This window comes from Crocodylus siamensis, chromosome 1 (assembly GCF_052110815.1).
Source record: "Crocodylus siamensis isolate JL-2025a chromosome 1, ASM5211081v1, whole genome shotgun sequence".
In the NCBI taxonomy this organism is placed as follows: domain Eukaryota; kingdom Metazoa; phylum Chordata; order Crocodylia; family Crocodylidae; genus Crocodylus; species Crocodylus siamensis.
This window is the reverse complement of record NC_143395.1, coordinates 182,300,423-182,326,055: the sequence shown is the minus strand read 5'-3', so window position 1 is coordinate 182,326,055 and position 25,633 is coordinate 182,300,423. Positions and strand designations below refer to the sequence as shown.

Genomic DNA, 25,633 nt, shown 5'->3' with positions numbered 1-25,633 from the left:
ATTATTATTAATTTAACAATAACAACAAAAATAGCATCTATCAGAAATTGTTATGTTCTTGATTTTATGGGCCAATTATATAGGAATATATACAAGATATAATTGTAAGTTGAAAGTGTAGGTTGTAACATGCAAATTAGTGATGGGTGATATTATTAAAGTTAAATAAGTAATAGGCCTCAGTCCTCCAAGTAAGTAACTTTACCATAATATGTAACCAACTGGGCTAATCCTGTGTATAAAATTAACCCTTTACATGACTGAAACATTTTGCCAGAAATCTTGTAGAAGGGAGCAACTTTGATGGGTAGGTTCACCCTGTTAAGAGATGCATGTGAACAGCTCTCCACAGGAAGCAGTTTGTACAACCCATCCACAAGTTGTACTGGCCCTACAAAAACTAGGGGCAATGCTGCATATTCTTGAATGCCATCTATTGGCTTTTCAGCTATTAACTGACTACCTATATACAGATAGCTGTTCTCTTGCAGCCCACTCCCATAGCAACTTTGCCATACATGCACCATATCTGTACTGCACAGAGGAGTTAATGTGCATCATGGTGTGCATGAGACCTGTTACTCCAATAAAGTCCTTGTAGTAGGACAGGGATGTTGAATTCGCCCCACCCCCTGGATCTGGACCCAGCAGTGTGGGGTGAGCAGAAACAGTAGGGCAGACAGTGGCAGTGGTAATGGCAGGGCAGGTAGCAGCTAGGCAAGCTGTGGTGGCAGTGGGGCTGTGTTGGCACAGCCATCACTCACCCCCCTGCTACCAAAGGCTGTCCTCAACAGGCCCCCATAGCCCAAATCTGCAGCAGCCCCTGCCCCCTTGCTCATCCCCACTCTCCCCTCTGCCCCCCTGAACTCCAGGACCCCCCAGGAGTTCTGCAGCCTGGAGGAAATAGCTCCAAGAGTTGGATACAGCCCAGAGGTCTTAGGTATGATACCCCTGCAATACAGGATTACACTGAAGATCATTATGGGGCTGGGGAATGCAGTTTTGGTCTTGCTATGCTCACTGCATTATGCTTTATACTTTGTCCCTTTTTAGTCTTTCACATACATTCGCCTCGTGAATGTTGTGACTGACTGCGGCAATGCAGATGTAAACAGAGCAAGGGGTCCTTTGATGAGGTCTGCAGATGCACATCTGTGCTGCCTTTGCAGCTGGCTCTTTATCTCCAGCTCTTCTGTATTTGTCACTTCTTGAACAAGTACTGTCGATTAAAATCTTACAAAATGCTAGCAAAATCCTTAAAATAAACATGTTGGTGAGGAGGAGGGAGAATGAACATGGCAGTTAAACTCATTAAGAACTGGCAAAGTTGGGCTACAAAAAACACAATTTCTGCGAACTTTTGAAGTCCTTCATCTTTTCCAAAATGTGCTCTCCTTCTGCCTTCCCCACCATGGGATAGTTAAAGGATCCCATCTGGCCAGGCTTTCAGAACAAGCACAGGTACTATCGTAGAAATCTCACGTGTATAATGCTAGGGGCCCACAGGCAAGCACTTTCCCTCCACTGAAACATTTCTGAATCCCCATTTATTTCTTTTTTTAAAAAGAGGCTTTCATTTTATGGGTCAAATCCTACCCTCAGCTAGGGACATGCAGCCCCTTTTCAAGGGCTGTCATCTAAGACTGGATCTCAGTGATTCCAACAGAGGTCAATGGAGTTATTCATATCCCGCAGAGGAAAACCAGGCCCAAATTCAACAGTGGTGTGTGTGTGTTTGCATGTACACGCAGAGTCTGGCCTGGTATTCACATCACATAAAAAGAGACTTTGATGCACTAAATATAATGACCTAAATCTCAGTTGGAGTGTGATTGCTGTTTCATTTTCCTAGTATGACCCAACAAATGCCCTATTCATAAAGCTCCAGGATTCTCTGTTACCTTATTCCTTAAACTGAACGGCATGTACTGAGCCCCCTGACTTAAAGTGACATTTCAAGTTCCTTTGGACGATGGAATAAACTATTTCCATCCCCTCCTCCAGTGACCAGTTGCCAGGTCTATGTTTAAAATAGAACCTTTTTTTGCTGCCATGGCCTTTAGTCAGCTGGCAGAAGCCCTGACTGTCAGCCCTAAAAACCCTTCCCTAAAGTAAGGCAAATAACCCAGCCTGATGCTCATGTAACAGGCTCTCATAGTCTGTCCAGTAAATGCTCCACCCTTTAGAAGGCTGTCCTCGGCTGCACCCAAACTGCTCCTCTGGTGTCAGTGCCGATGTGTGGGTGCAGATGAGGACAGAGTGGAGATGTTTAGTTCTTTGAGTCAGAGTCAACCCTGAGGCTGGTCTTGAGCTCGTATGACCATCTACACCGCAAACCCCTCACCTGGAGCCTGGCAGTTACCATCCCCCTGCAACCCTGGCAACTCTGCTGAACTTCCCAGCCTGAGGATGCTCACCTCCCCATCCCGCACTGTCCCTGAGGCACCTTCAGAGTACACCTAGGTGCTGCAGGACTGATGCAGAGAATGTCCTCCAGCAGCAATCCCACATCTCTCTGTTCCTGACCTTCTAGCCCTTCCATACCCAAGCTCCAGTTTCTTCTGGCCATAATTAGAGCCAAGCATCAAAAGAAAGAGAAGACTTATTCCAAGACAGGCTATGCTGCAGGCACAAACAGTGCAATGTAAGCAGCTGCAGTTCAAGGTAAGATACAAAAATACATATGATTTAGGCTGATTGAGGGCAACCCTCAGGGTCAACCTTACGTGGAAATGGCAGTGTATCCAATGGCCTTTTCTTATCCCATTACCTGGATTAGTCTTTATAACTCCTTTGTCCCTCAGTGGGTCAGCTGTGTTGTTTTGCTCTATCCTACCCACTTTGCCTCTCCCAGTAGTGCCCTCTCCTTTTTCCTCCCCCTTCCCTACCCATAGTATTTGAATCACTTCTTTCTATTTAGAAGCTCTGCTTCCTGCAGTCCCTCCACAGCATCTGATGAAGTAAGCTGCTGCTTACAAAAGCTTATGCATCTGATTTAGTTAATCTATGAGAAGCAAATCGACTTTGCCTTCTTTGTGTTGTTAGGATCTCAGAGATACTCTCAGCTCGCTACACACACTCAGCCCATTCCTCCATTGCCCACTGCACATAATGAACAGAATGAAGGTGCGGAAAAGGCTGCATTTCTTTAGAAGTGGGAGGGGTTAGTGGAATAATTCAGTATCCAAAATCCACTTGTGGTTACATTTACATAGTCATTTGGCTTCAGTGGGACTGCACAGAGGGTAAGCCAGTGTAGTGATGGCTTACTACATCTGTGGATATTCTGGGTAGCTCCTCATACTGGGTTCAAAACAGTACCCTGCATACTCTTCTATGTGCAAGTTCAGACTAGAGTAGGTAGAACTTTATCTAAAGCTCATTCAGCAAGCTTTAGATAAAGTAGCCCTGCTGCCATTTTGAAGCACAAGGATGCTGATACACGAGATGCTCCAGGAGCTTTAATTAGAGCAGCTCTCAGAGCCACTCTAATTAAAGTGCCCCCGTCCCCCAACTCCTTAAGCACATGTAAAAACACCCCATGTCAGTGCCTTCAGAACCAGGGGTCAGCCTGCCAGCCCAGGACTGCTCTGGCCCAGTTCAATGTGCTGGCTGGGGTATGAGGGTGCTTGAGTGCAGGACTAGGCAGCAGGCTGCTCCCACACTGAAGCACCCTCGTGACTCAGTCAGTTGGGGCACTGTTTACGTGTGCAATTCTGCGCACTAAAAAACCCTGCAGCAGGGTAGTTCTTATCTTTAAAAGTACCACCCTGCTGCAGAGTTTATTAGTTTGCTGCAGCCTAATAGGGCTGCACATGTAGCTGCTGAGATGTTTACTGCAGAACTAATTAGATAACCCTACAGTAAATGGCTTGTGTAGCTGTGCCCACATAGACCTAAAAGCATGTCAACTTCAATTCCCCAGCGCTGTGAGCAGCAGACATGCAGCCCTATTCAGAGGACTGCCTGTATTAGTGCTGGGGCAAAGGAGAAGCCTGTCTTAAGCAGATGTACGCCTGATTGTAATTATTCCCTCCTCTGGTTTCCTTTGTGTGGATTTAGGCTTAGGTCAGCAATTCATTTTTTCCCCTCTCTCTCATGTTGTAACTTTATTTGGTTTTGGATAAGGGAGATTATGGAAGAGTGAGGCTGTTATGTTTAGAAGATTAATTACATTCTGCTTAGTAAACTCGTTGACCTAAATGCTGCAAACCAATTTTAACACAAACCACGCAGGGCAGTTACAGTAAGTTACCAGAGCAACCCACCTTTCCCCTTGCCCCCTTGAAAAACAAGCATAACACATCAGCTTCAGTGTACAGCTCCTATGGATTCTTCCTCTTTCCTTTCTGCCTGTAAAATGTAGTGGAGAGCTGTGGCAAGGACAATGTGGCTGTCAGGACAGGCGTAAGGGCAGCCCAGGACCCTGCCCATAGCCATAGCCCTGAGGTCAAGACTGAGGTTAGTAGACAGGAGGCAGAGGAGGAACTGTGGGCCAGGGATTGAAGAGCAAGCAGAAACTGGGAGCTAGGTCAGGAGGGAGGCAGCCAGACACTAGGCTTAGCTGCAGGCTCATGGAGCACTCAGCTGCCCCTCAACTTCTGTGCATAATCTTTAATGGCTGAACTGCTTCCTGTGTGGTATGGATCAATGAGAAGCAAAAGTGCAAGAGTCAGGCCACAGGCTTGAAAAGATGAGTTATCTTACCTGCACTCCAATAAGCACTGTCATTCTCCTCAGTTTTGGCACTGTGTGTGTTTGGGGGCCAGGGAAGTGGTGTACGTTCAGCACAGGTGTCAAGACCTAACTGTATAAGTTGCATTCGACCCTGGCTGCATGCCCTGAGGAGTCCAAGGTCAGTTTGTGTATCTACCTCCTCATTTGCCTGTCTGCAAAGACAAAGTCTGTCCTTCCTTCTTCTCCACATGTACTTGTTATCCGAATAAAACCCTCAAAGTAGCAAACCCAGAGAACTGTGCCGTTCTCTAACTGCTGTTTCTTGCCCTCCACTCAAATGCAGCTGCTGTCCCATTTCATGACCTTGTGAAGGTCAAAGTACAGTTCATTTTTCATTCCTGGGGAAACCTAGCAGGTATTAAACCCAAAGGCCTAGCAGGTATACTAACATCCTGGCCACCCTTGGGAGACTGAGGAATAACTGAAAAGTAATATGTTCCAAATACTAAAGTCTCCTAGAAAATTATTTTACAATTTGGAAATGAAGAACAGAAACACCTGTGAGTTCTCTAACAAAAACAGAGAAATAGGAGGAGGGAGAGAGAGAGAAAGAGAGAGATGAGAAAGGCTTGTATAGATGGTTGTACTGTAACTGACCAGTGCCAAACTGCATGAGATTGTAGGGCTGTCCCAGAAGGGCTAGACTCAAACCGCAGGTCTTCCCCACCCTTTCCTCCAAGTTCCTCTACAGCAAGTGGCCATGGCATGTCTAAATGTCACACAAATATCATGCATATGCTGGGGCTGTGGTGCCCAATGTGTTGCTTGCCTCAGTCAGTATTTCCTGCCCTGGCATCTTCTGTTTTCCTGTGTGTGACTTTCAAACTGTTTCTACTTTCTGCTGCTCGACCATCATTTTGAGCCTGGCCTCCGTGGCATGACTTAGCTAACAACGGTGGGCACGTCTAAGTGTGCATTAATGTGCTTTTCCTAATGTACATCAAATTTAGTACCTCCAATGTAAATAAATGCACATTAGGTTGCCCTAATGTGCAGTAGCAAAAGTGCACACTTTTTTAAGTGACGCTTAATGTGCACTAACCTATTTTACTGTGTATTAGCATATTTGTACTTTTTTTACACAATGCTTTAAAGCACAGCAAAATAAGCTACTACACATTGAAGTGCATGTGTAGATGCACTCAGTGAGTGACTTGAAACAATAAGCATTATGGCTGACCCCAGAAGGATTATAAAAGTAGCTGATAATTCTGCCAGTACCCATGGAGCCAGGCTGACACCTTCTTAGCTTATACTAGGTCCAGTTGTATTGCAAGCATTTTGCCCCTCCACCTCCCAAAGAAGTGTATGAAATTATTCCTCCTCTGGCAGCGAGCAGTCCCCTTGGCCTGTTGCAGTCTTCCAGCTGGGGAACAGCAGCAATGCTGTGTAAGTAACCAGCACAATGTGAATTGTTGGAATGTGAAGAAACACAATAAGCTGTTCACATAGTGGGGTAGGGGGGAAATCATGAGACTGCAGGTCACTTCAAATAACAAATGTATTTGAGAACTATCCAATCTCCTTCTGTGAGAAAGAGCTGAAAGTTTAGGATTGGTTTATCCCTTCCTGTCTGCTGTGGTGCCCAAACCCTGGTTTGGGTCTCTGAGCAGAGAGTGCTAACATATCACATAGTGAGGGGCTTATGTCCACTAGGGATTAAGCTGAAAGTACAAAATTCTTCCTCATTGTAATTGAATTACCCAGTTGACCTGGCAGCCTCCTCAGGGCTCTGTTACCTGCCTTGGCCATCCGTTCATCATGCTTTAATTGTTTGATCTTCACTTTTCATCCTGTCTTCTAGATGACTTAATCTTCTGTTTCTTTTCTCCTTTCTGATAAAAAGCCAGGTTATGATAACATTCTCCTTTCTTTCTTCATAAAAATGTTTTCTTTCCATGTTTGTTTCTCCCCATTTCACTTAATCTCAAAATGTCTGGTCAAGTATTTGTTAGCGGCACTGTTAAACAAGATGCATGACTCGGCTGTGCTTTTCTTTGAAGGTGAAAACTGATGAGCTGTGGATTAGCGCCCGCTCTAAAAACCGAGTCAAGCTCCAAAAGATCACAATGGAATCTGAAAACTTGACTGCACCATGTGATCTCAGATGATCTTCATTTTCCCAGATGGTTTCAAAAGCCCACATCTGCCAATCAGCTGACAGTCTTGGAGGGGCAAGGACACAATACGTACAAGATTCTTGGATATTACTGGCACTCTATAAAAGTAACTAACAGTGTGTCTATGCTTTTGTACTCTTTTTCCTGGTATACTTTTAGAAGAGAAAGCCTGCCATTTTTCTAAAGAGTAGCAAGGTGTGCACGTGACGAAGTGAAGCAAATCCTGGTAGTGAAGGGGTTAAAGCAAAGAGCCATAGGGCTGCTTTCTGCTACTTGGTTGTTTGAGGTTGCACATGCTTCCTGCAAGAATGATGTTGAAATTCATTAGCATCAGGCAGCTGACTTTCAAAAGAGCAGGATATCTGAGCCCCAAGGAATAGATTTAGGAAGGAAGGAGGCAGAGAAGTATGTGAATGAGAGATGGGCAGGAAGCCTTTTCCTCTGGGCAAGGCAGTTCAAGTAAGCATCTCATGTAGGAGTGGGTCTTAAAGAGACAGGACGCTTTTAGCATGTCCTTTTGCTTCCATCTGTAAAAAAAAGAGCCTTCTTTTACCTACCACTGTTTTGACTGACACACAAACCCTTAGGGAGCTTGTACACGTGATGGGGGTTTGGTCCTTGGGGTTTTATTCTATACCATCTAAATTGAAACAGTGGGCTTTTAATTGAAACCCACCATTTCAATTTTTCTGTCACGTAATAGCAAGGGGCCCAATCCTTTTTGTTGTTGTTGTTGGAGCCGGAGCCTACTCACGGCCAGGGGACGAGCTGCTGGTAGGATGAGTGGCCCCTGAGCTATGGAGGACCCTGGTCCTTCCCTCCACGGTGGCGGCATCCCCTGGGGCCACCCAGGCAGGCTGCTAGCAGGCTGGGTGCTGCCCCAGTTCAGAGGCAATCCCCAGCCCAATCCAACTGTTCCCTGAGCCTGCCCCGGGAGCAGCACTCAGCAGGTTTCCCGCCAACGGGCTCAGGGATGTGTTGGATTGGACCAGGAGCTGCCTCCGAGTTGGGGAAGCACCCAACCTCCTATCAGCTTGCCCGGGTGGCCCCAGGGGGCACCGCCACTGCAGATCAGGGGCTATCCGCAGATCACAGTCTGCTCAGCCTACTGGCAGTTTGTCGCCAGCTGTGGGAGAAGCAGGCAGGCTCCACTGAAGAAGAAAAAAAAAGGATTGGGTCCCTCACTGCTTCTGCCTTCATCAGGTGCCTGCTAAAAGCAGAAGCGGTGAGGCCTGATCCATTTTTTCTGTAGAGCCTGCCTGCCTCTCCCATGGCTGAGGGGCAAGTGGACAGATGCAACGATGCAGTCATCTAAACCCCCCAAGCTGGTGCATGTGTAATGTGTATTGCCATTAAGCCAAACAAATGCTATTTTCATCAGGTGTACATTGTGACAACCATCACATATACAAGCGCCCTTAGAGTATACTGCTACTACTTCGCAAACTGCTCTTATAGCGTCCTTCGGGCCCAGTCCATGCCTCCAACTAGTGTAGTGCTTACTACCGTGAGTAACAGCTATGATTAACAATGACACCACTCATGGCAAGGATTTCTTTGCCCAGGAGCAGTTTTGTGCTATAGCTGATACCAGCAAAAGGAGTGTGGCTGCTACCCTGTCCAAATGTCCCTACCCTTGCCTAACTTACCATTATTTAAACCACTCGGGCAGATGTGCTGTTGCTGCTTGGGCTTCTATGACTGCTTCATATAGGGAAGAGCAAAAGATGGAATTCAACCCAGACAGTCATTTAGGTCTACTTTTCATGATAACTGGAAGAACAAACAGGAGTTTATCTTTGGAAGTACAGCTCAAAACCAAATAAAGTTGTTGAAATAAATGTTAATATTTATTTTTTTCAGTCCTTTGGATGACTCCACAGGTCTTCTACAAGGGGACTTTGGCTCTTCTACTGGTTCAGGGCTGAATCCCTGAGGTGAAGTGGGAGGGACTCCATGTGGGACTAAACGTATGTGGTAGTGCTTATTTGTAGTGTCAGGCCATAAGTTCTTAAAAGTGGCAGAGTCCTTTAGTACTGAGCAAATTAAGTCATCCAAGAAGTTGCAACACAATTAAATATTAACATGCATCACAATAGGTTTAACTATTCCAATGCTAAAACCACAGGCTTTCTTCTAGTGACAGTGGAAAGTCAAATTCCATGTTCCAAGGAATATTTCTGTATTTATGTCCAGTGACTATTTAATATAAAACATAAGAATGCTCCTTGGAGCAGAGATCAAAACCCAGATCTCTCCCATGCAGGGAGGGGCTCTAGCCACTAACTTAGAGAATCAGTGCATTCCTCTTCTTTTACAGTGCAATGTAAAATGGAACATTTTTCAGCGGGAGAGACTAACAGTCCCCCCCATCGGCACCATTCCACTCAACAAAGCATATAAACTTGTGGTTAGGGCTTCCAGGAGGGGAGAAGTGTGGGATTGAATCAAAGAACTGAACTGGGGCAATCCCACATTGGAGTAAGTGCTCTGACTGCTGAGCTGCTTGGGTAAAAGGGAGGGCACATCTGCTAGCACTATGATGTATTTTGTGCAGAGCTTCATCAGAGCAGGATGAGCCTCCATGACTAGTTTGTGAACCTTGACGTGGCAAAGGAGGGAGACACATGATGAGTACTATCAAGATTGAAGTGCAGCTGGACACAGGCAGAAACAGAGCAGTGGGAACATGGGGAATTTTAAGGTAAAAAAGGTGGAGGGGCCTCTAGATGTAAGCTTCAGGGTTCAGCTACACAGAAGTTTTGAGGACCAATGCTTTGTACTTAGGCTACATCTGCTTTGGCTCCAGGCTGCACTTGAAGCTGCTGCCAAACAAATAAAAACTGCCTACACTTTCTCATTTGGCACGGGCTCCCAGAGCAGAGGCAGTAAAGAATATTTTGGGGCACCGCCTACTGGTGCTCTCAGGATAGCTGTCTCTAAGATCTTGAGAGGACATCCCCAGAGCATCCTCACCACTGTATTTCCAGGTGTAAAGAAGCTGAATGAGGGGTGCTTGCTGTTTGGTGGTGGCCTTCAGAGCAGTGCAAGTGCCAGCGTAGACATATGTTTAGATGCCAAAGTGGGCATCTCCCATCGCTATGAGTCTAGCCCTTAACCTCCTGTTTTCCTCTGTACAACTAGACTTGTAATACTCTACCTCTTTCAAAGATTAGTGACAGTTTAGGTGTGTAAGGTAAATCATTTTAAGATTTCTGAATAAAAGGCATAATGGAGGTGTAAGGGGGATCTTTCTGTATTTCTTTTTTTTTTTTTTAAACAGAAAACATTTCAATTCACCTTTCCAGTAAATTAATTTAGAGTTCCCACTAACAAGGTGGATTCCTTTCATACTTCAGATGGTTGCCAACGTACGCTTGAATGTGTTTGGAAAAGCTGTTTTCTTAACAATTTGACATATTGGAGGTTTCTCAGCTGCTGCCACAACACAGAACTGATGCCTGTGAACTTCTGAGCTCTAGGCAAACCCCAAATACCAAAGACAAAATAATTTACAGAGTGTTATTCAAACAGCTTCTATTACGGTCTTTAGGCTTTAGTGCAAAATAAGCTATCTCCTTTATTTTCAGTTTTCATTGGTTTAGTAAAACTTATTGATTTATCAGACAGAAAGTAATGCAGAGTGTAGTATAGCAGTAAAACATTGCTTATTCTTAAGTTATTCAGACTTATGGTACCATATGAAGCAGAAGCATTTGTTCTGCACAAAGACAATCATGCCTAGTAATCTCTGGTCCAGTACAATTTGGCTCAAAACAGGTGGTTTGCCTTATTGCTACATAACTAAAAGGTTGTTTTTTTTTAAACTGAGCAGTTATGTACTGCCTTGTGAGGTGTAATTCCAAGCAAACACATGCTATTTTTGCATTGAATGGAAATTTATAGAAGTCTAGTAGAGTTCTGTTGCCACAACTTGTAGTTGATCATGGGTTTTAAACCTATTCTCAGACACTCTTGTGGAAATATACTTTTAGTAGTGGAAAATGCTCATGCAAAAATGCACATTTGAGAAGAAAACAACAATGATAACATGGTGGAGACACTATCACTAGATTTTGACTCCAAAGGTAGGTACATTTTCTTATTGAAGCAGAATTTCCTCCCTGCCATTTTTGAATGAATTTATCATGAAATACTGGTGAAGTGTCATTGGGTACTTTCACACTTACTCTGGGGGCAAGGAGAACAGCACATCAATTAGAGCAGCTTAAAGCACTGCCGTGTCTTGTGCATCAGAGTCCCCATGCATAAAAATGGTGACGGGCACTTGGACTAAATGTCGTTTGATAAACTTTAGTTCAGGCACCTCCACTGCCATTTTTAAGTGTGGGGACACTGATACATGAGATGCAGGAGGCTGCTCATGGTAACTGCCACACTCCAGCAGACTGATTAATCGAGTTTGCTCTAATGCACTGGAAGTGCAGCGTGTTGGAGCAGACTCTGTGCTCATGTATAGGCACCCATTGACTTTTGCTTGCATTGACTTTTGCTTCTACTCAAGGAGCTGGCGAGCGTCATAGCCCAGCCCCTGGCACGGATCTCTGAAAACTCCTGGCGCTCTGGTGTAGTGCCAGAAGACTGGAAGAAGGCCAATGTGGTGCCGACCTTCAAGAAAGGGAGGAGAGTGGATCCGGCTAACTACAGGCCCATTAGCCTGACTTCTATCCAGGGGAAGATCCTAGAAAAGTTTATTAAGGAGGCCATCCTTGAGGGACTGGCCCAGGCTAACATTCTAAGGGACAGCCAGCACGGGTTTGTTGCGGGTAGGTCTTGTTTGACCAATCTCATTTCCTTCTATGACCAGGTGACCTATCACCTGGACAAGGGAGAAGAGATTGATGTCATATATCTGACTTCAAAAAAGCTTTTGATCGGGTATCCCATGATCACCTCTTGGCCAAACTGCCCAGTTGTGGACTTGGCTCCACCACGATCCCCTGGCTGGGAAACTGGCTCCATGGTCGGACCCAGAGGGTTGTAATTGATGGCAGTCACTCATCGTGGTGCCCTGTGACCAGTGGGGTCCCTCAAGGCTCTGTCCTGGGACCCATACTGTTCAACATCTTCATTAATGATGTGGACATTGGAGTTAGGAGTGGACTGGCCAAGTTCGCCGATGACACCAAACTTTGGGGCAAAGCATCCACGCCAGAAGATAGGCGGGTGATCCAGGCTGACCTGGACAAGCTCAGCAAATGGGCAGACGAGAACCTGATGGTGTTTAACACCAAAAAATGCAAGGTTCTCCACCTTGGGAGGAAACACCTGCAGCTTCCTTATAGGCTCGGCAGTGCTACATTGGTTAGCACTACAGAAGAAAGAGACTTGGGGGTCATCATTGACCACAAGATGAACATGAGCCTCCAATGCGATGCTGGGGCTAGTAAAGCGACCAAAATGCTGGCTTGCATCCATAGATGCTTCTCAAGCAAATCCCGGGACGTCATTCTCCCCTTGTACTCAGCCTTGGTGAGGCCGCAGCTGGAGTACTGCATCCAGTTTTGGGCTCCACAATTCAAAAAGGATGTGGAGAAGCTTGAGAGAGTCCAGAGGAGAGCCACGCGCATGATCAGAGGTCAGGAAAACAGATCTTACGATGACAGGCTGAGAGCCATGGGACTCTTTAGCCTGGAAAAGCGCAGGCTCAGGGGTGATCTGATGGCCACCTATAAGTTTATCAGGGGTGACCACCAGGATCTGGGGGAATGTTTGTTCACCAGAGCGCCCCAAGGGATGACTAAGTCGAATGGTCACAAACTCCTGCAAGACCATTTCAGGCTGGACATAAGGAAGAATTTCTTTACTGTCCGAGCCCCCAAGGTCTGCAACAGTCTGCCAGCAGAGGTGGTTCAAGCACCTACACTGAACACCTTGAAGAGTAAATTGGATGCTTATCTTGCTGGGATCCTATGACCCCAGCTGACTTCCTGCCCTTTGGGCAGGGGGCTGGACTCAATGATCTCCCGAGGTCCCTTCCAGCCCTAATGTCTATGAAATCTTTGAAATCTGTGAAAAGAGTGCCTTAGATACTGTTTGCACTCACTTAACTTTCTTTTTAGTTAAAATATTGTTTGTTCAGTTCAGCTTAACCCTTCATTCTTGTGGAGTGTTTTATCATAATTACATAAGAGTGTGGCAGTGCACTTTTAAGGCTGAGCACAGGCAGCCAGCATGTGTGGGTCAGCCCTGATGAGATGGCCATTTTAGATCCAGGCCCACAGGGCTGAGTCAGCAGTCTGCTGCAAGTAGCTAAAAAACTACACCTGGCTGAGCTGCTGCTCACAACACCTGGAGGTAAGGGAGGAACTGTGGGGATGGTAGGAGGTCCCTAGGGCAGTGGTCCTCAAACGTTTTTGATCACGCACCCCTATCAGTAAAAAATTTTTGAGCACTTCCCCAATATATGTATATTTATTTATAAATTATACACATGTACTACTGTACTAATATATTATGTACATTATAAAACATACACAAAATAGAAATTAAAAAAGGATGAGATAAAGATGAAATAAACAATATTTTTAAAATAATTTTTTATTTTATTTATTAACGGTACAAAAAAACTTTTTGCTCTCACTAAAAAAATTATTATTAATAATAATATTTTTTAGTGAGAGCAATGTGATTGAATATGCTTCATTATTTTTGAAAATCTTGGTTTAACACTTTGTGATACAGCGATTCGAAGGTCTGGTTCTAAGTTCAGTTTATTTCGATACTTGGTTTTAATGGCTGTCATAACTGGAAAAGATACCTCACAAAGATATGTAGATCCAAATGGAAGAAGTGCATCGTTGGCTGTGCTTACTAAATCATGATACTAATTTTTCAATCCCTTCCATCAATTATGCAAAGTTTTTTGTTGAAATTCAGCTAGTAAATTTCCATCTTCCCTGATGTCTATCAGTTGTTCTTGCAAACTAATCGGAAGGTGTTGCATTTTTATATTTTTGACAAATGGGTTCAAAACCCACTGCAACTCTTCATTTGGAAGATTTTTAAACAGGTTAGAAAATTCTGTTTCCAAGTTTTTTAAGTGTGCAGTTATAAGAGTTTTTATAGGTGACACACTTGCATCGTTTTCGGCAACAAAATCACATAACGATGGAAACATTTCCAAACGTCCGTTTTCAAAATGCTCTCTCCATAGCACGAGTTTCTTTCGAAAAGCAGTTACTTTCTCACTCATTGTTAAAATGTCACCTTTACCTTGAAGGGTCAGATTAAGTGTGTTTATTTTTTCAAAAATATCTGCTAGGTAGCATACTACTGACAGCCACTTGTCATCACAGAAAAGGTCAGCAAATTTGGAACATTCGTCTTTTTGTAAAAGAAAAGCGCATAACTCATCTTTAAGTTTGACAACTCTTTTAAGCACTTTGCTACGAGATAACCAGCGAACCTCTGTGTGGTACAAAAGATTTTCATGGTTACTCCCCATCTCATTACAAAGTATTATAAAGATTTTACTATTTAAAGGTCTTGTTTTTATAAAAGTAACCACATCGATGACATCCTGTAGCACTTTGTGCACTTCCAGCTCCAACTTCTTTGCTGCAATAGCCTGCCTATGAATGATGCAGTGAATGAATTTCACGTGTGGTGCTATCTCTGTAACCGTACCCTGGAATCCGTTTTTTATTTCAGTCAATGCAGCTGCTCCATCAGTGGTTACACTTACACAGTTTTTCCATAAAACATTGTTTTTATTAAAGAAGTCATTTATTGTTGAGAATATATCTTTTCCGTTACATCTTTCCTTTAGTGGCTCACAAAAAAGTAGTTCTTTGTGTATTTCATTATTAAAACAGAATCTAGCAAACACCATAAGCTGAGACAAATTAGAAACATCTGTACTTTCATCCAACTGTATAGCAAACCTCCCACACTGTGTAATTTGTTCTAATACTTGTTTCTTCAAATCTTCAGCAATGTTTTCTATGTGTCTTCCAACAGTATTTGCTGACAATGGAATGCATTTTAGTTTGTCACCATATTATTTTTCATGTATTATTTCAGCCATTTTTACCACAGCAGGAAGAACAAGTGTTTCCCCAATGGTATGTGGCTTTTTGTCTTTTGCTATTAAGTAAGAAACCTCAAAAGAGGCTTCTAAACAGTTATCATTAAGTTTAGTGAAATTTTGTAAAGTACTGGATTGAGTATCGCATGACTTCAAACATCGCTGAAAAATTGTAGAAGTTTGCCTTCATGTTCTGGATACTTAGTTTTTAAATATCTTGCTAATCATGATGGCTTCATACTATCATTAGCTAATATCTCAAGGCACAATATACACTTAGGGAGAGGTTCACATTAATGATAGTGGATGTAAATCCATATTTCAAATAGTCTTCTTGATAATTTCGAATTTTTTTGGCCAACTCCTTGTCAGATCTGATTAGATTGTCATTGTTTTTACCTCGTAATGTGGCTGATGAAGAGCTTGTACTAGGAGTAGGAGAAGTGTCAGCTCTGCCATTTTCTTGTTGTTCGCTTGTGCTTGCATTTATTAGTCTTTCTGGACTTTCGGAAGGCCTTCGACACTGTCTCTCACCCCGTTCTCATTAAAAAACTGGGGGACTGTGGTGTTGACACCTACACAGTCCAACAGGTCATGAACTGGCTGGAAGGCTGCACCCAGAGAGTGGAGGTGGATGGATCATTTTCTACCTGGAGCGATGTGGGCAGTGGGGTCCCCCAGGGCTTGGTCCTCGGGCCAGCACTGTTCAACATTTTCATCAGTGACTTGGACGAGGGGGTAAAAAGCACCCTGTTCAAATTTGCTGATGACACTAAGATGTGGGGGGACGTGGGCACACTGGAAGGATGCAACAGGCTACAATCAGACCTAGACAGGTTACAAGGGTGGGCGGACGAGAATAGGATGGGTTTCAACATAGACAAGTGCAAAGTGATGCACCTGGGGAGGAACAACCAGCACCACACCTACAGGTTGGGGAACTCCCCTCTTGTCAGCACAGAGGCGGAAAAGGATCTTGGAGTCATCATTGACTCCAAGATGAACATGGGCCGGGAGTGTGGGGATGCAGTCAGGAAGGCCAACTGCACCTTGTCATGAATCCACAGTGCATCTCAAGCAGGTCCAAGGAGGTGATCCTCCCCACCTATGGTCAGGCCACAGTTGGAGTACTGCATAAAGTCTGGGCACCGCAATTCAAGAGGGATGTGGACAACGTGGAGAGGGTCCAGAGGAGGGCCACTTGCATGATCGGGGGCAGCAGGGCAGGCCCTATGAGGAAAGGCTATGGGACCTGAACCTGTTCAGCCTCCACAAGAGACGGCTGAGGGGGGACCTAGTGGCCTGTTACAAACTAGTCAGGGGGGGAGCAGCAGGCACTAGGGGAGTCCCTGTTCCCCCAAGCACTACCAGGAGTTACTAGAAATAATGGTCACAAGCTGGCAGAGGGTAAATTCAGATCAGACATCAGGAGACGCTACTTCACTGTCAGGGCGGTTAGGATCTGGAACCAACTTCCAAGAGAAGTGGTGCTGGCTCCCACCCTGGGGGTCTTTAAGACAAGGCTAGACAATCACCTTGCTGGTGTCGTTTGACCCCAGTACTCTTTCCTGCCATGGCAGGGGGTCGGACTTGATGGTCTGCTCAGGGCCCTTCTGACCCTACTAACTATGAAACTATTATCTTCAATCTATGGTTTCTTTACAGGAATCTTTTTAAGCCACTTGTCCATTTTGTGAGGGTTAGTTTAGTTAAAACTAGATAGTATAATCCATAAATCCATTTAACCGGGCACTTGAAAACTGCAATAAGTCACAATACGCTGAAAGTGAACGAATGAGTGAGGGTGCCACTGTCAACCCCTCTGTGCTGTGGAACTCCAACTCTTCTCTCAGGATACCTTGCATACCGTATGTGACGTGACCGTCTGACATATGGATCGAGTGAGGGCGCCAGTGCCAATCTGTATATTAAATACTAGTAAAGCTTAATTTCTTTCTTATTTTTTTAGACAAAAAATAAATATAAATAGAAGTTCTAATATTTTCTTCCCGCACCCCAATGGATGGTCTTGTGCACCCGACTTTGGAGACCACTGCCCTAGGAGCCCAGTGAGGCCCCAAGCCCCAGAGTCTTTGGGCCCGAAGAGAGTTTGACCCAGCCTGGGAAGAGGTTTATAGTCAGCGGGCCTACACAGGGGCTAGGTAATCCCTTGATTTAGAACAGGCGGGGTGAGGCCTGGGGTTCAGCTGAGCCCAGTTTAAAATAGAGCCATATTATTAAGATCCCAGGGGCTCTAAGCAAGTCCAGTGTGATAGGGCTGTATGGTGGGGCCCAGAAGGAGATCTCTGTTGCCTAGGGAGGTCAGCTGCTGCACTGCTAGGACCAGAACACCCTGACTGGTCAATGGAAAAGGGCCAGGGCCAGAAGGCCAAAGGGCAATGATGCCCGATGCAAAGGGCAGGCCTGGGCCACAATGGGCCATCTGGCACCCTGACTGGCCTGGAGGCAGGGCCAGAGCCTAAGGAGGCTGAAGGTCCCTTTGATGGGGGAGACATCACTGTCTAGGGGAAGAAAGGCCCAGCGAGACAGCAAGCTTGAATGAAGGAGGCTGAAACTCAGCCTCTGGGTGAGAGGCAACCACTAGCAGCACTGGAACAACATGTAGCCCTGTAGGGAGGAGACCAGGGCAGGTAGGCCTTCATAGTCCTGAGTAAGACCGAAAACTGCACTCTGCTGGGGAAGGGTGGTCTAGTGGGGCTGGCTGTGGCAGAATAGTTCCCCAGAAATGCCAGGCCAGCTCTCTCCCCAGCCTCCACATCCTGGTGGGTTACCCAGACTCAGGGACAGGTATGGGGGCCAGGTACATCTCCAGGCACCTGAGCCGCATGGGGTACAAGACCCCAGAGACCCCAGCAAGCAAGGCATATGTGGAAGGCCCTGGTGATGGAGCATAGTTGAAAGGCCCTAGCAGGAGGGCATAAGCTGAAGCCCCAGGGAGGAGGCAGTTAGGCCAGGGAAAGTCTATGGATGCCTGGGACCACAGCTGGGTAAGTCTGGTAAGTCCTCAGATGTGGTGAGGCCTAGTGCTGGGTCAGAGAGAGACCCTGGTAAGCCCTTAGATGTGGTGAGGCTGAGTTTGGGTCAAAAGGGCAAGTAGTTGACCCTAAGGAGGGAGTGAAAGTAACAAGTTACCCAGAGAGGGGCTTGGGTCAGAGCTCCAACCAGGGCAAGGTGAATTGGCTGCTCACCAGTCAGATGAGGGTTGTGAGAGGGCCCAAGAAGCTGTGCGCCAGCCAGCCAAGGAGTGTGAGTAGGCATGCTTGATGGCCTACATGGTCACTCAAGGAGCAGGGCAGGCTGGGTGTGGTCCAGTGAGGGGCAGCATGTAAGAGGCCCAGTGAGAGAAGGCAGAGTGCAAGAGGCCCCAGTGAGAGGGGGGTCAGTATAAATGAGGCCTGATGGGGTGGAGTGAAAGGATGAATGTATGAGGCTTAGCAAGGGGTTGAGTTTGGCCTGGCCACAAGCCAGAGCAAAGAGCAACTCAAGGATGCCACCTGTGAGGCAAGGGACACAATAAGGGAAGGTCGGAATCGTGTATAGCACCCCCTGGCATAAGTGCAGTAAATGGGCAGCCTTCCACAATTTTACACCAAGTTTTGGAACAGCAAGTCATGACAGGAGAGACTGAGAGGACTGCCCTACTTAGACAAGTGGGTAGGCCAATGTGAGATACCAGCCCCAAGTGTGCCTCCTATCACACAGAGATTTTATTTAATATAGCAGTGAATGCATCTACAAGTGCAGTTAATGTGACTAAATATAATCCTGATCAATTTAAACCACAGTAAACTAATCCAAATGTCACTGTCTTCACTTGTGTTTGAGCACAGTAATTTACCACACTACCAGATACCATTTGTATCTGATGGGATATTCCAGCAGCGCAGTGAATTAGTCTTGCATGCCCTAACTGCCGCGCAGGTGTAGCAAATTAGTCTAGCAAATACCTCTCACTTAGTGTAGCAAATACTTCTCACCCACCACAAGCTAGGCGAACTGTCACCTCAGAAACAGGTTACCAGGTATAATTATATAGCTTAACTATCCTTGACACGATAAGATGCAAAACATTCTTTTTAAATCTGATATCAGAGCCAGGGTGTAAGTAAAAGGAGTGGTACTTTTATTGTGTACCACCAAAATTGGAGATAAAAGCAAAGGTTGAACCCTGGGAAGTCATTCAGCCCTCCATCAGAGACTGACATGACATTGAATTAGCTCTTCCTTCATATTACGGTACTTTATTAAGCCAAGCAGGGGTGGGAGGAAAGCTCAAGTGTTTTCTGTGGCTGAGAGAGAAAAATATGCCCATAAGAGAAGCCTCTTTTTAACTGGCAGCTACAAATGGAATCTAAGTTTTCTAGCACCAAGCCTGGGATTTTAGTGAGAGTCTTTGTTAAGGTGAAGCCCCAAAGCCCAGGGACATTACTTTTTGAACTAGCCTTAAGCATCTATAGTCAGTCTGCTAGGACAAGAGTATTCAAATCTTGTATACCTTTTGGACAAACCCTCCTTTTGAATGGTTCAACCACATAGATATGTTTGTGTGTGCATGTACATGCACACACACATACACGTTTGATAAATATATATACACACACACACATAAATGTATTTAAGTCTCCTCCTCTTTACTGATTAAATTATTTCCTTTCCAGTATTCATCATATTGCTTCCCAAAAACTTCATTTGCACTTTTATGCTATGGTAAGTGATCAAAGCAAGATTCACGTCACACAGGAAATAACCTAGAGAAAATATACAATTCTCAATATTAGAATGGTTACCCCTGGAAGATGAGGCAAATCTGGGATAAAGACATACAGATCATAAGAATACCATTAGAGAAGCACATATAAAAAGGAAGTGCTGTCCTTCCAGAACTACAGCACTGATAAATATTACAGCAAATGAGATTGAGGCTTTTTTATCTTCTTTATATTAGTAACTGTTCCACAGAAGACTGGTAACTTTCCTAGCAACCAGACCTTAGTAGTGATTATATTGCTATACAAGAAGGATGTTAAAGTGGTATTTTAAGAGAACAGACAGAATTGTATTGTGTAAGTTTGTCTCCCAGCCCAATAATACCTTCTAAGATTTGGAAGTCAGAACACAGAGAGATGTGGGGTTTATACTCCAGTGCTTCATGATGCCTCTTTCTCCCAGAAAAATGTAATATGTTGCCAACAACCTGATCTAAAGCACAAAAACTAACACAAATGAGTCTGCCCGAGGGAGCCTGGATGAAAAACAGTAGTTCAGCCAAACTCTTCATCTTAATAACATCAATCCAGTCAAGCGGTATAAATGGAAGAAAAATCCACAAGTCTTAAGTCCTGGGTCATTTTTCTTATCTGAAGTATGATACCCATTTGATATAATGAGCATAAATTTTCAGGAATTATGGTGTCTAAGGAGCAGATTGTTTTTTAAGACTTCTGAAAGGACAATTTGGTGGTCTTGGATGAAGCAGTTTAAATGAAACCTGCCTTCAGATAAAGTGCCATTTTTGCATACAGTAAGTACGCTAAAGGTAGCATGAAATGAGTTACAGGGAAAGGAAAGTTATGCTTCAATGGCTCTGTTACTTGAATTTTCAGTATTTCAAGGACACAAGTACTGGACCTTGAAAGGCCCGGCAAAAAATCATCTGGAAGCAGCAGGAATATTTTATTAATGTTTTCTTTTGTTTGGATTCTTGCCACTCTGCATTGTCTTATTGTTCTGGGCAAGGGTTATACTGAATCTACAAATAAGATGAAACTGCAGGGGTAAGCTATGTTAGATACCTCTGGAGAGACAGAATGGGTCAAATTCACCCTGGGTATAACTACACTGACTTAATTTGACTTTGGAGACATTCCATAAGGGATAATAATAATACGTTATTCCACAAGGGATAATAAGTAATAATAATAATAAGAAGAATTGTTCAGCACATGAATGAACGTGACTTGCTGGGGAGGAATCAAAATGGCTTTGTCAAAGGGAAACCATGCTTCGCCAACCTACTACTGCCTGCCATTCACCATCAGTGAGAAAACTGTGCTCACTTGCTACACCTGGTGGTGGGCATGAGCAACAGCAAGCCCTAGATACTTGCCATGTATATATGTTAATTAACTACAGTTCAAATTGCCTTGTTTGGACTGCCCTAGTCTTCAAATTAGAGCAAATTTTAATTCAGACTACAGACATCTATGTGTATATAGTAATACCTGTAGTCTAGATTAAACCTAGAAAAATGTAATGTCTATAAATGGCCACCCTGTTCAGTCTCCCTTTCAGCATCTATTCTCTGCCACTGTGTGACCAAGGATACAGGCCAAGATGGATCTATGGTATGATCCAGTATATGGGAGTTACTTATATTATTATGATGCATGTGGTCCAGTAAATCTGCACAGCTGATCACTTTAAAAATTCCACCTGGTGCTTTTTATTTAACAACTTCCAGTATAAATTATCCTTCTATTAAACACTTTCCCTTAGACAAAGACAATAGTTTGGTTGAGATTATTTCCACTTTAATTCTAATGCTAATTGTCCATATATAACCTCAGTAATATATCCCCGATTCTCTTGTTCAATCAGAATGGACTCTTGTAAAATATTCAAGCCTGTTTGCAGCCTACCTTCAAAAAAGAGTTAAAAGAAAATATACCTTTGGGCATCTCTAATTAATGCCACAGTTTTGTTTGATGTAAGATGTCCTGAGATTCCATAGACCCCAGAGAGATTTCTGTATATAAGGCCCCATGCTGATAGGGTGCTGGGTGCTTCTGACAGTATGCTTATAGTCTTTAGCTCCTGCAGACTTGTGTCTGAGTAAGGATTTTATCTTGGAGAAAATGTGGAAAAAAGTTTTCAGTGCATATCTGAAGAATTCTCATATTTTTTGGTTCTTGTTCTAGCAAGGTACATACGCAGGTGCCTAACTTTATGCACCTGTTGAAGTAAAAGGCTGGATACAGCTCAGTTCTGTCAGTTGCTTCTGATATGTCCCCATTTCTTTCCCATTTAGGCTTCCTTACAGTTTCTTCTTGACCTTCAGCTGCTGACTTTTCCATGGTCCATAGTAGTAGCCACTTACATTAGGATCACATTGTCAAAATTTGTTTTCAGCTTCCACATCTTTACATTTCGTTTGTACGTTGTGCCTCTAGAGATGTGACGTGCTTCTCCATTTACCATCTGTGCTCCATATTTTGCTTTCTTCCTGTTACACCAGTTTGCTTTGCTCACTCCGAAACGCTGTGACAGTGGCAGACAGCTGAAAGGCATTATGAAGGCAGTGTACACTCATCACTCCTTGTCAACACACTCACCAACATCTGCTCTTTTGGCAATTTCCATGCCCCTCCAGATGTGCCAGGCCATGCTTTTGTAACTCCTGCAGCACTGAATCTTGCAATGATAATGGGAATTTCCCCTCTGTCTCAGTAGGCTGCTTCTCACTACAGAGCATTGAGGCATCTCCAAACAGCAATCTCTTTCCTGCTCTGCTTTTGCCTCCCATCAGAACTCCCACAAGGACCTTCTGACCTTACCTTCACTGACTACTTTTACTCTTCTGCATACTTCCTTGCCACTTCCCCTTCTATCTCTGCTTCTAGAAACACAAGCTTTCTCAGGCCTACCTTTTACCACTCACAAATCCTCACCTCATCTCTGTAACAGGCTCCATTTTGTCCCTATTAGAAGGAAAGGGAAAAGGAGGAAGGCCCTTTGAGAGGGACAATGCAGACTAAGAGACCCCACCTGTAACAGGGTTAAGGGAAGGGCCACAGCAGCAAGGGGCAGAAGTGCTCCAGGAGCAGAGGGGAGCCAAGCAGAGCTCTTGCTGCAGAAGGATGCAGGCTCCGTGGGCATTTGTACACGTGACAAAGGACCCTTGTACATGTAACTAAATTGCCCCTTTTAGTGGTTTAGTTGCCCTTTTTAACAATTTAATAGCATAACAGTGTACATGTGCTGCAGCATATTGCAATTAAATCTTATCACAGTGTACACATGCGGCAGCGTATTTCGATTTAACTGCCTTTTTTACATAGCAAAGTAAAACACATCTGATGTAATTTAGTTTGCTACATAAACTGCAATGGTGTATGAGGCGCTGGAAGCCCAGGCATGCTTGGGGAAGCTTGGGCTTAGCAGGCTTCCAGCGTCCTGTATACCATCCCCACCACCTTCTCTGGCCGCCAGCATGCCCAGCTGCCCTTCTGCACTGCCCAAGGGACAAACCACCCAGCTTTGTTAAAGTCTATCAATCATTATCATCAAGGCATGGCAGAAGAGGTAAGTGGGCGGTGGTCCCATGTGGCAGGCAGCGGAAACAGTGCACAGGGCACTGGCAACCCACCAAGCCTGAGCTTCCCTGAGCAGGCCCAGGCTTCCAGTGCCCCATGCACTGCTGAATCAGGCTGGGTGCGGCCTGTGAACTGGGGTAGCACTCGCCTGCTAACATCCCACCTGGGTAGCCCTGGGGGAGTGCCACCACCATGGAGGGAAGCACCAGGATCCCCCGCTCCCAGATGCTGTGTGACCCAGCAGCAGCTCGTGTGGGCAGGCTCCGCCAAGGGGAAAATGAAAAAAAGGGCAAGGGGCCCACTTTTTTCCTTTTCTCTTCGGTGGAGCCTGCCTACATCTCCTGTGTCCGGGGGCAAGCTGCTGATGGGTCAAGTGACCCAAGGTGCGGGGGCCCCTGGTCCTTCCTTCTGTGGTGGTAGCACACTCTGCGTGATACCTGCCTGCTGGCACCCTGCCCAGGTGATCCCAGGGGGCACCACCACTGCGGAGGGAAGCACCCAGGGCCCCACAGCTCAGGGACCAGTTGGCCCGCCAGCAGCTTGCCCCCTGGCTGCAGGAGACGTGGGCAGGCTCTGGGAGGAAAAAATATATTAGGCCCTTCACTGCTTTTTTTCTTTTTTTTTTCCTCAGTGGAGCCTACCCCCATGAGCTGCTGCCTGGTTGTACAGCCCCTGAACTGCAGGGCGGGCTGGTGCTTCCCTCCATTGTGGTGGCACCCCCAGGGCCACCCCAGCAGGGTGCTAGTGAGCAAGTGCCACCCAGGGGGTGCTGCTGCTGCCGAGGGAAGGACTGGGGCCCCCTGCAGTTCAGGGCCCTCTGGCAACACCCCCCCCCCCACAGCCCCATGGGAGAGGCAGACAGGCTCCAGGAAAACCATTGCAAGAATCAGGCCCCTGTAACAAGTGGGCGTCCCGAACCGGTCTAAACATAGGCCCACCCACTTGTCTCTGGGCAAACCGCCTGGCTACCTCTTCTGCTACGCCTTGATGATAATAATTCATAGATCTTAACAAGGCAGGAGGCTGCCCATTTACTTGCTCTAATGCCAAAGGCTGAAACACACGGCTCCGACCACTCCTGTATCGTGTCCCATGCCTCGCAGATGGCATCCATATTCTGCCGGCGTCGCACACTGGGACCCGAGGTCTAGAGTCTTACACAGGGCTCCCAGTCTGCACTGGAGATGGTCGTCCCAGTGCCTTCTCACCAGGCTCTCCCTTGTTCTTCACTCAAGGCTCCCAGCACTTACCCCATCAGGGCTCCAAGCTCCATCCCAACTCTGGGCTCCAAACCCCACTCCCCTGCTCTACTAGGGCACTGGGCCTTATCTTCTGCCCTACACTGGGCTCACAAACCTTTATCCCCTTGTCCCAGGAGCTTCACTTATAGGCTCAGGGCCCCATCCCCCTGGAGCCTCATACCCAGCTCCTATGTGCAGCCTCAGAACTTGCAGTGAGTCTGGGCCCTTGCTTTGTCCTTGGAGTGTGCTCCCCTAGCCTTCCCCCTCCATGGGGTCACCCGCAAGGCAACAGGGGTTGAGGCTTTCTGGTGCTCCATACTTACCCTTCACTGGGGAGGCCCCAGGTGTAGCATTTTCTGGAGACTGCCCTGCCACCAGCAATCTCACCACGCCATCCAGCCGCAGCAGGGTGTAGTTTTAGGACATGCCCCAGGAGCCTCCAGTCATCCCCATAGCTCCTGCTCTTACCTCCAAGGTGTCATGAGCAGCAGCTCCAGCTTGGTGGTGTTCTCCTGGCTGCTGGCAACAGACTGCTGGCTTTGCTGGTCAGGGACCTACTCTTATAGGGAACAGCCAGACCCTGTTCCCAGTAAGGCAGTTGTGCCTAACTGGAGATTGCCACCAGCTACAGGCTGCCATGCTGCTGCCCATGCCTCTAAGTAACAGAGCACACCCTGTTGGAAGTCCCTAAATTGAAACGGTGGGTTTTTAATAGACACAATTAAAAACCCACTGTTTTAATTTAGGGAGAACTAAACCCCCAGCACATATACAAGTGCCCCATAAGCAAACACAGTAAAATATCTCATAGGGAAGAAAGGGACACGTTATCTTCGGGTTTAAGTGAGGAGGGGGCAGATATAGTGCTCAGTATACTGCTTCCAGGCTCCCCAAAAATGCTTTGGCCCCGACACAGAAAAGCAAGTAACAGTGTTTTTTGGGTTAGCCAGTTAATGGATATGTTTTGTGCCAAGATTTTCAGAGATTACAGCCCTGCAATCAGGCTTTTTGAGAACAACAGTGCTTACAAAAGTGGAGTGGATGGCTGCGTTTGAACATGTCTTCTGAAGGGTGAAGGAAATACATAGTGAGACAGTAATGAAGGCACCAGACTTCAAAAAGCTATTCATGTTACACAAAAAATACCTCCAA

General features: G+C 45.6%; 1 protein-coding gene across 1 annotated transcript; it reads right to left on the bottom strand.

Annotated features, from left to right (window-relative positions):
- Window positions 1–13,725: 13,725 nt before the first annotated feature.
- On the bottom strand, window positions 13,726–22,287 carry LOC149873739 (zinc finger BED domain-containing protein 5-like). The gene is made up of 2 exons (XM_090037383.1): window positions 22,260–22,287; window positions 13,726–14,846 (listed from the first exon to the last, which is right to left on the bottom strand). Exons 1-2 carry the CDS (start codon window positions 22,285–22,287, stop codon window positions 13,726–13,728), a joined length of 1,149 nt encoding a protein of 382 aa, XP_089893509.1.
- Between the last annotated feature and the right edge of the window lie 3,346 nt (window positions 22,288–25,633).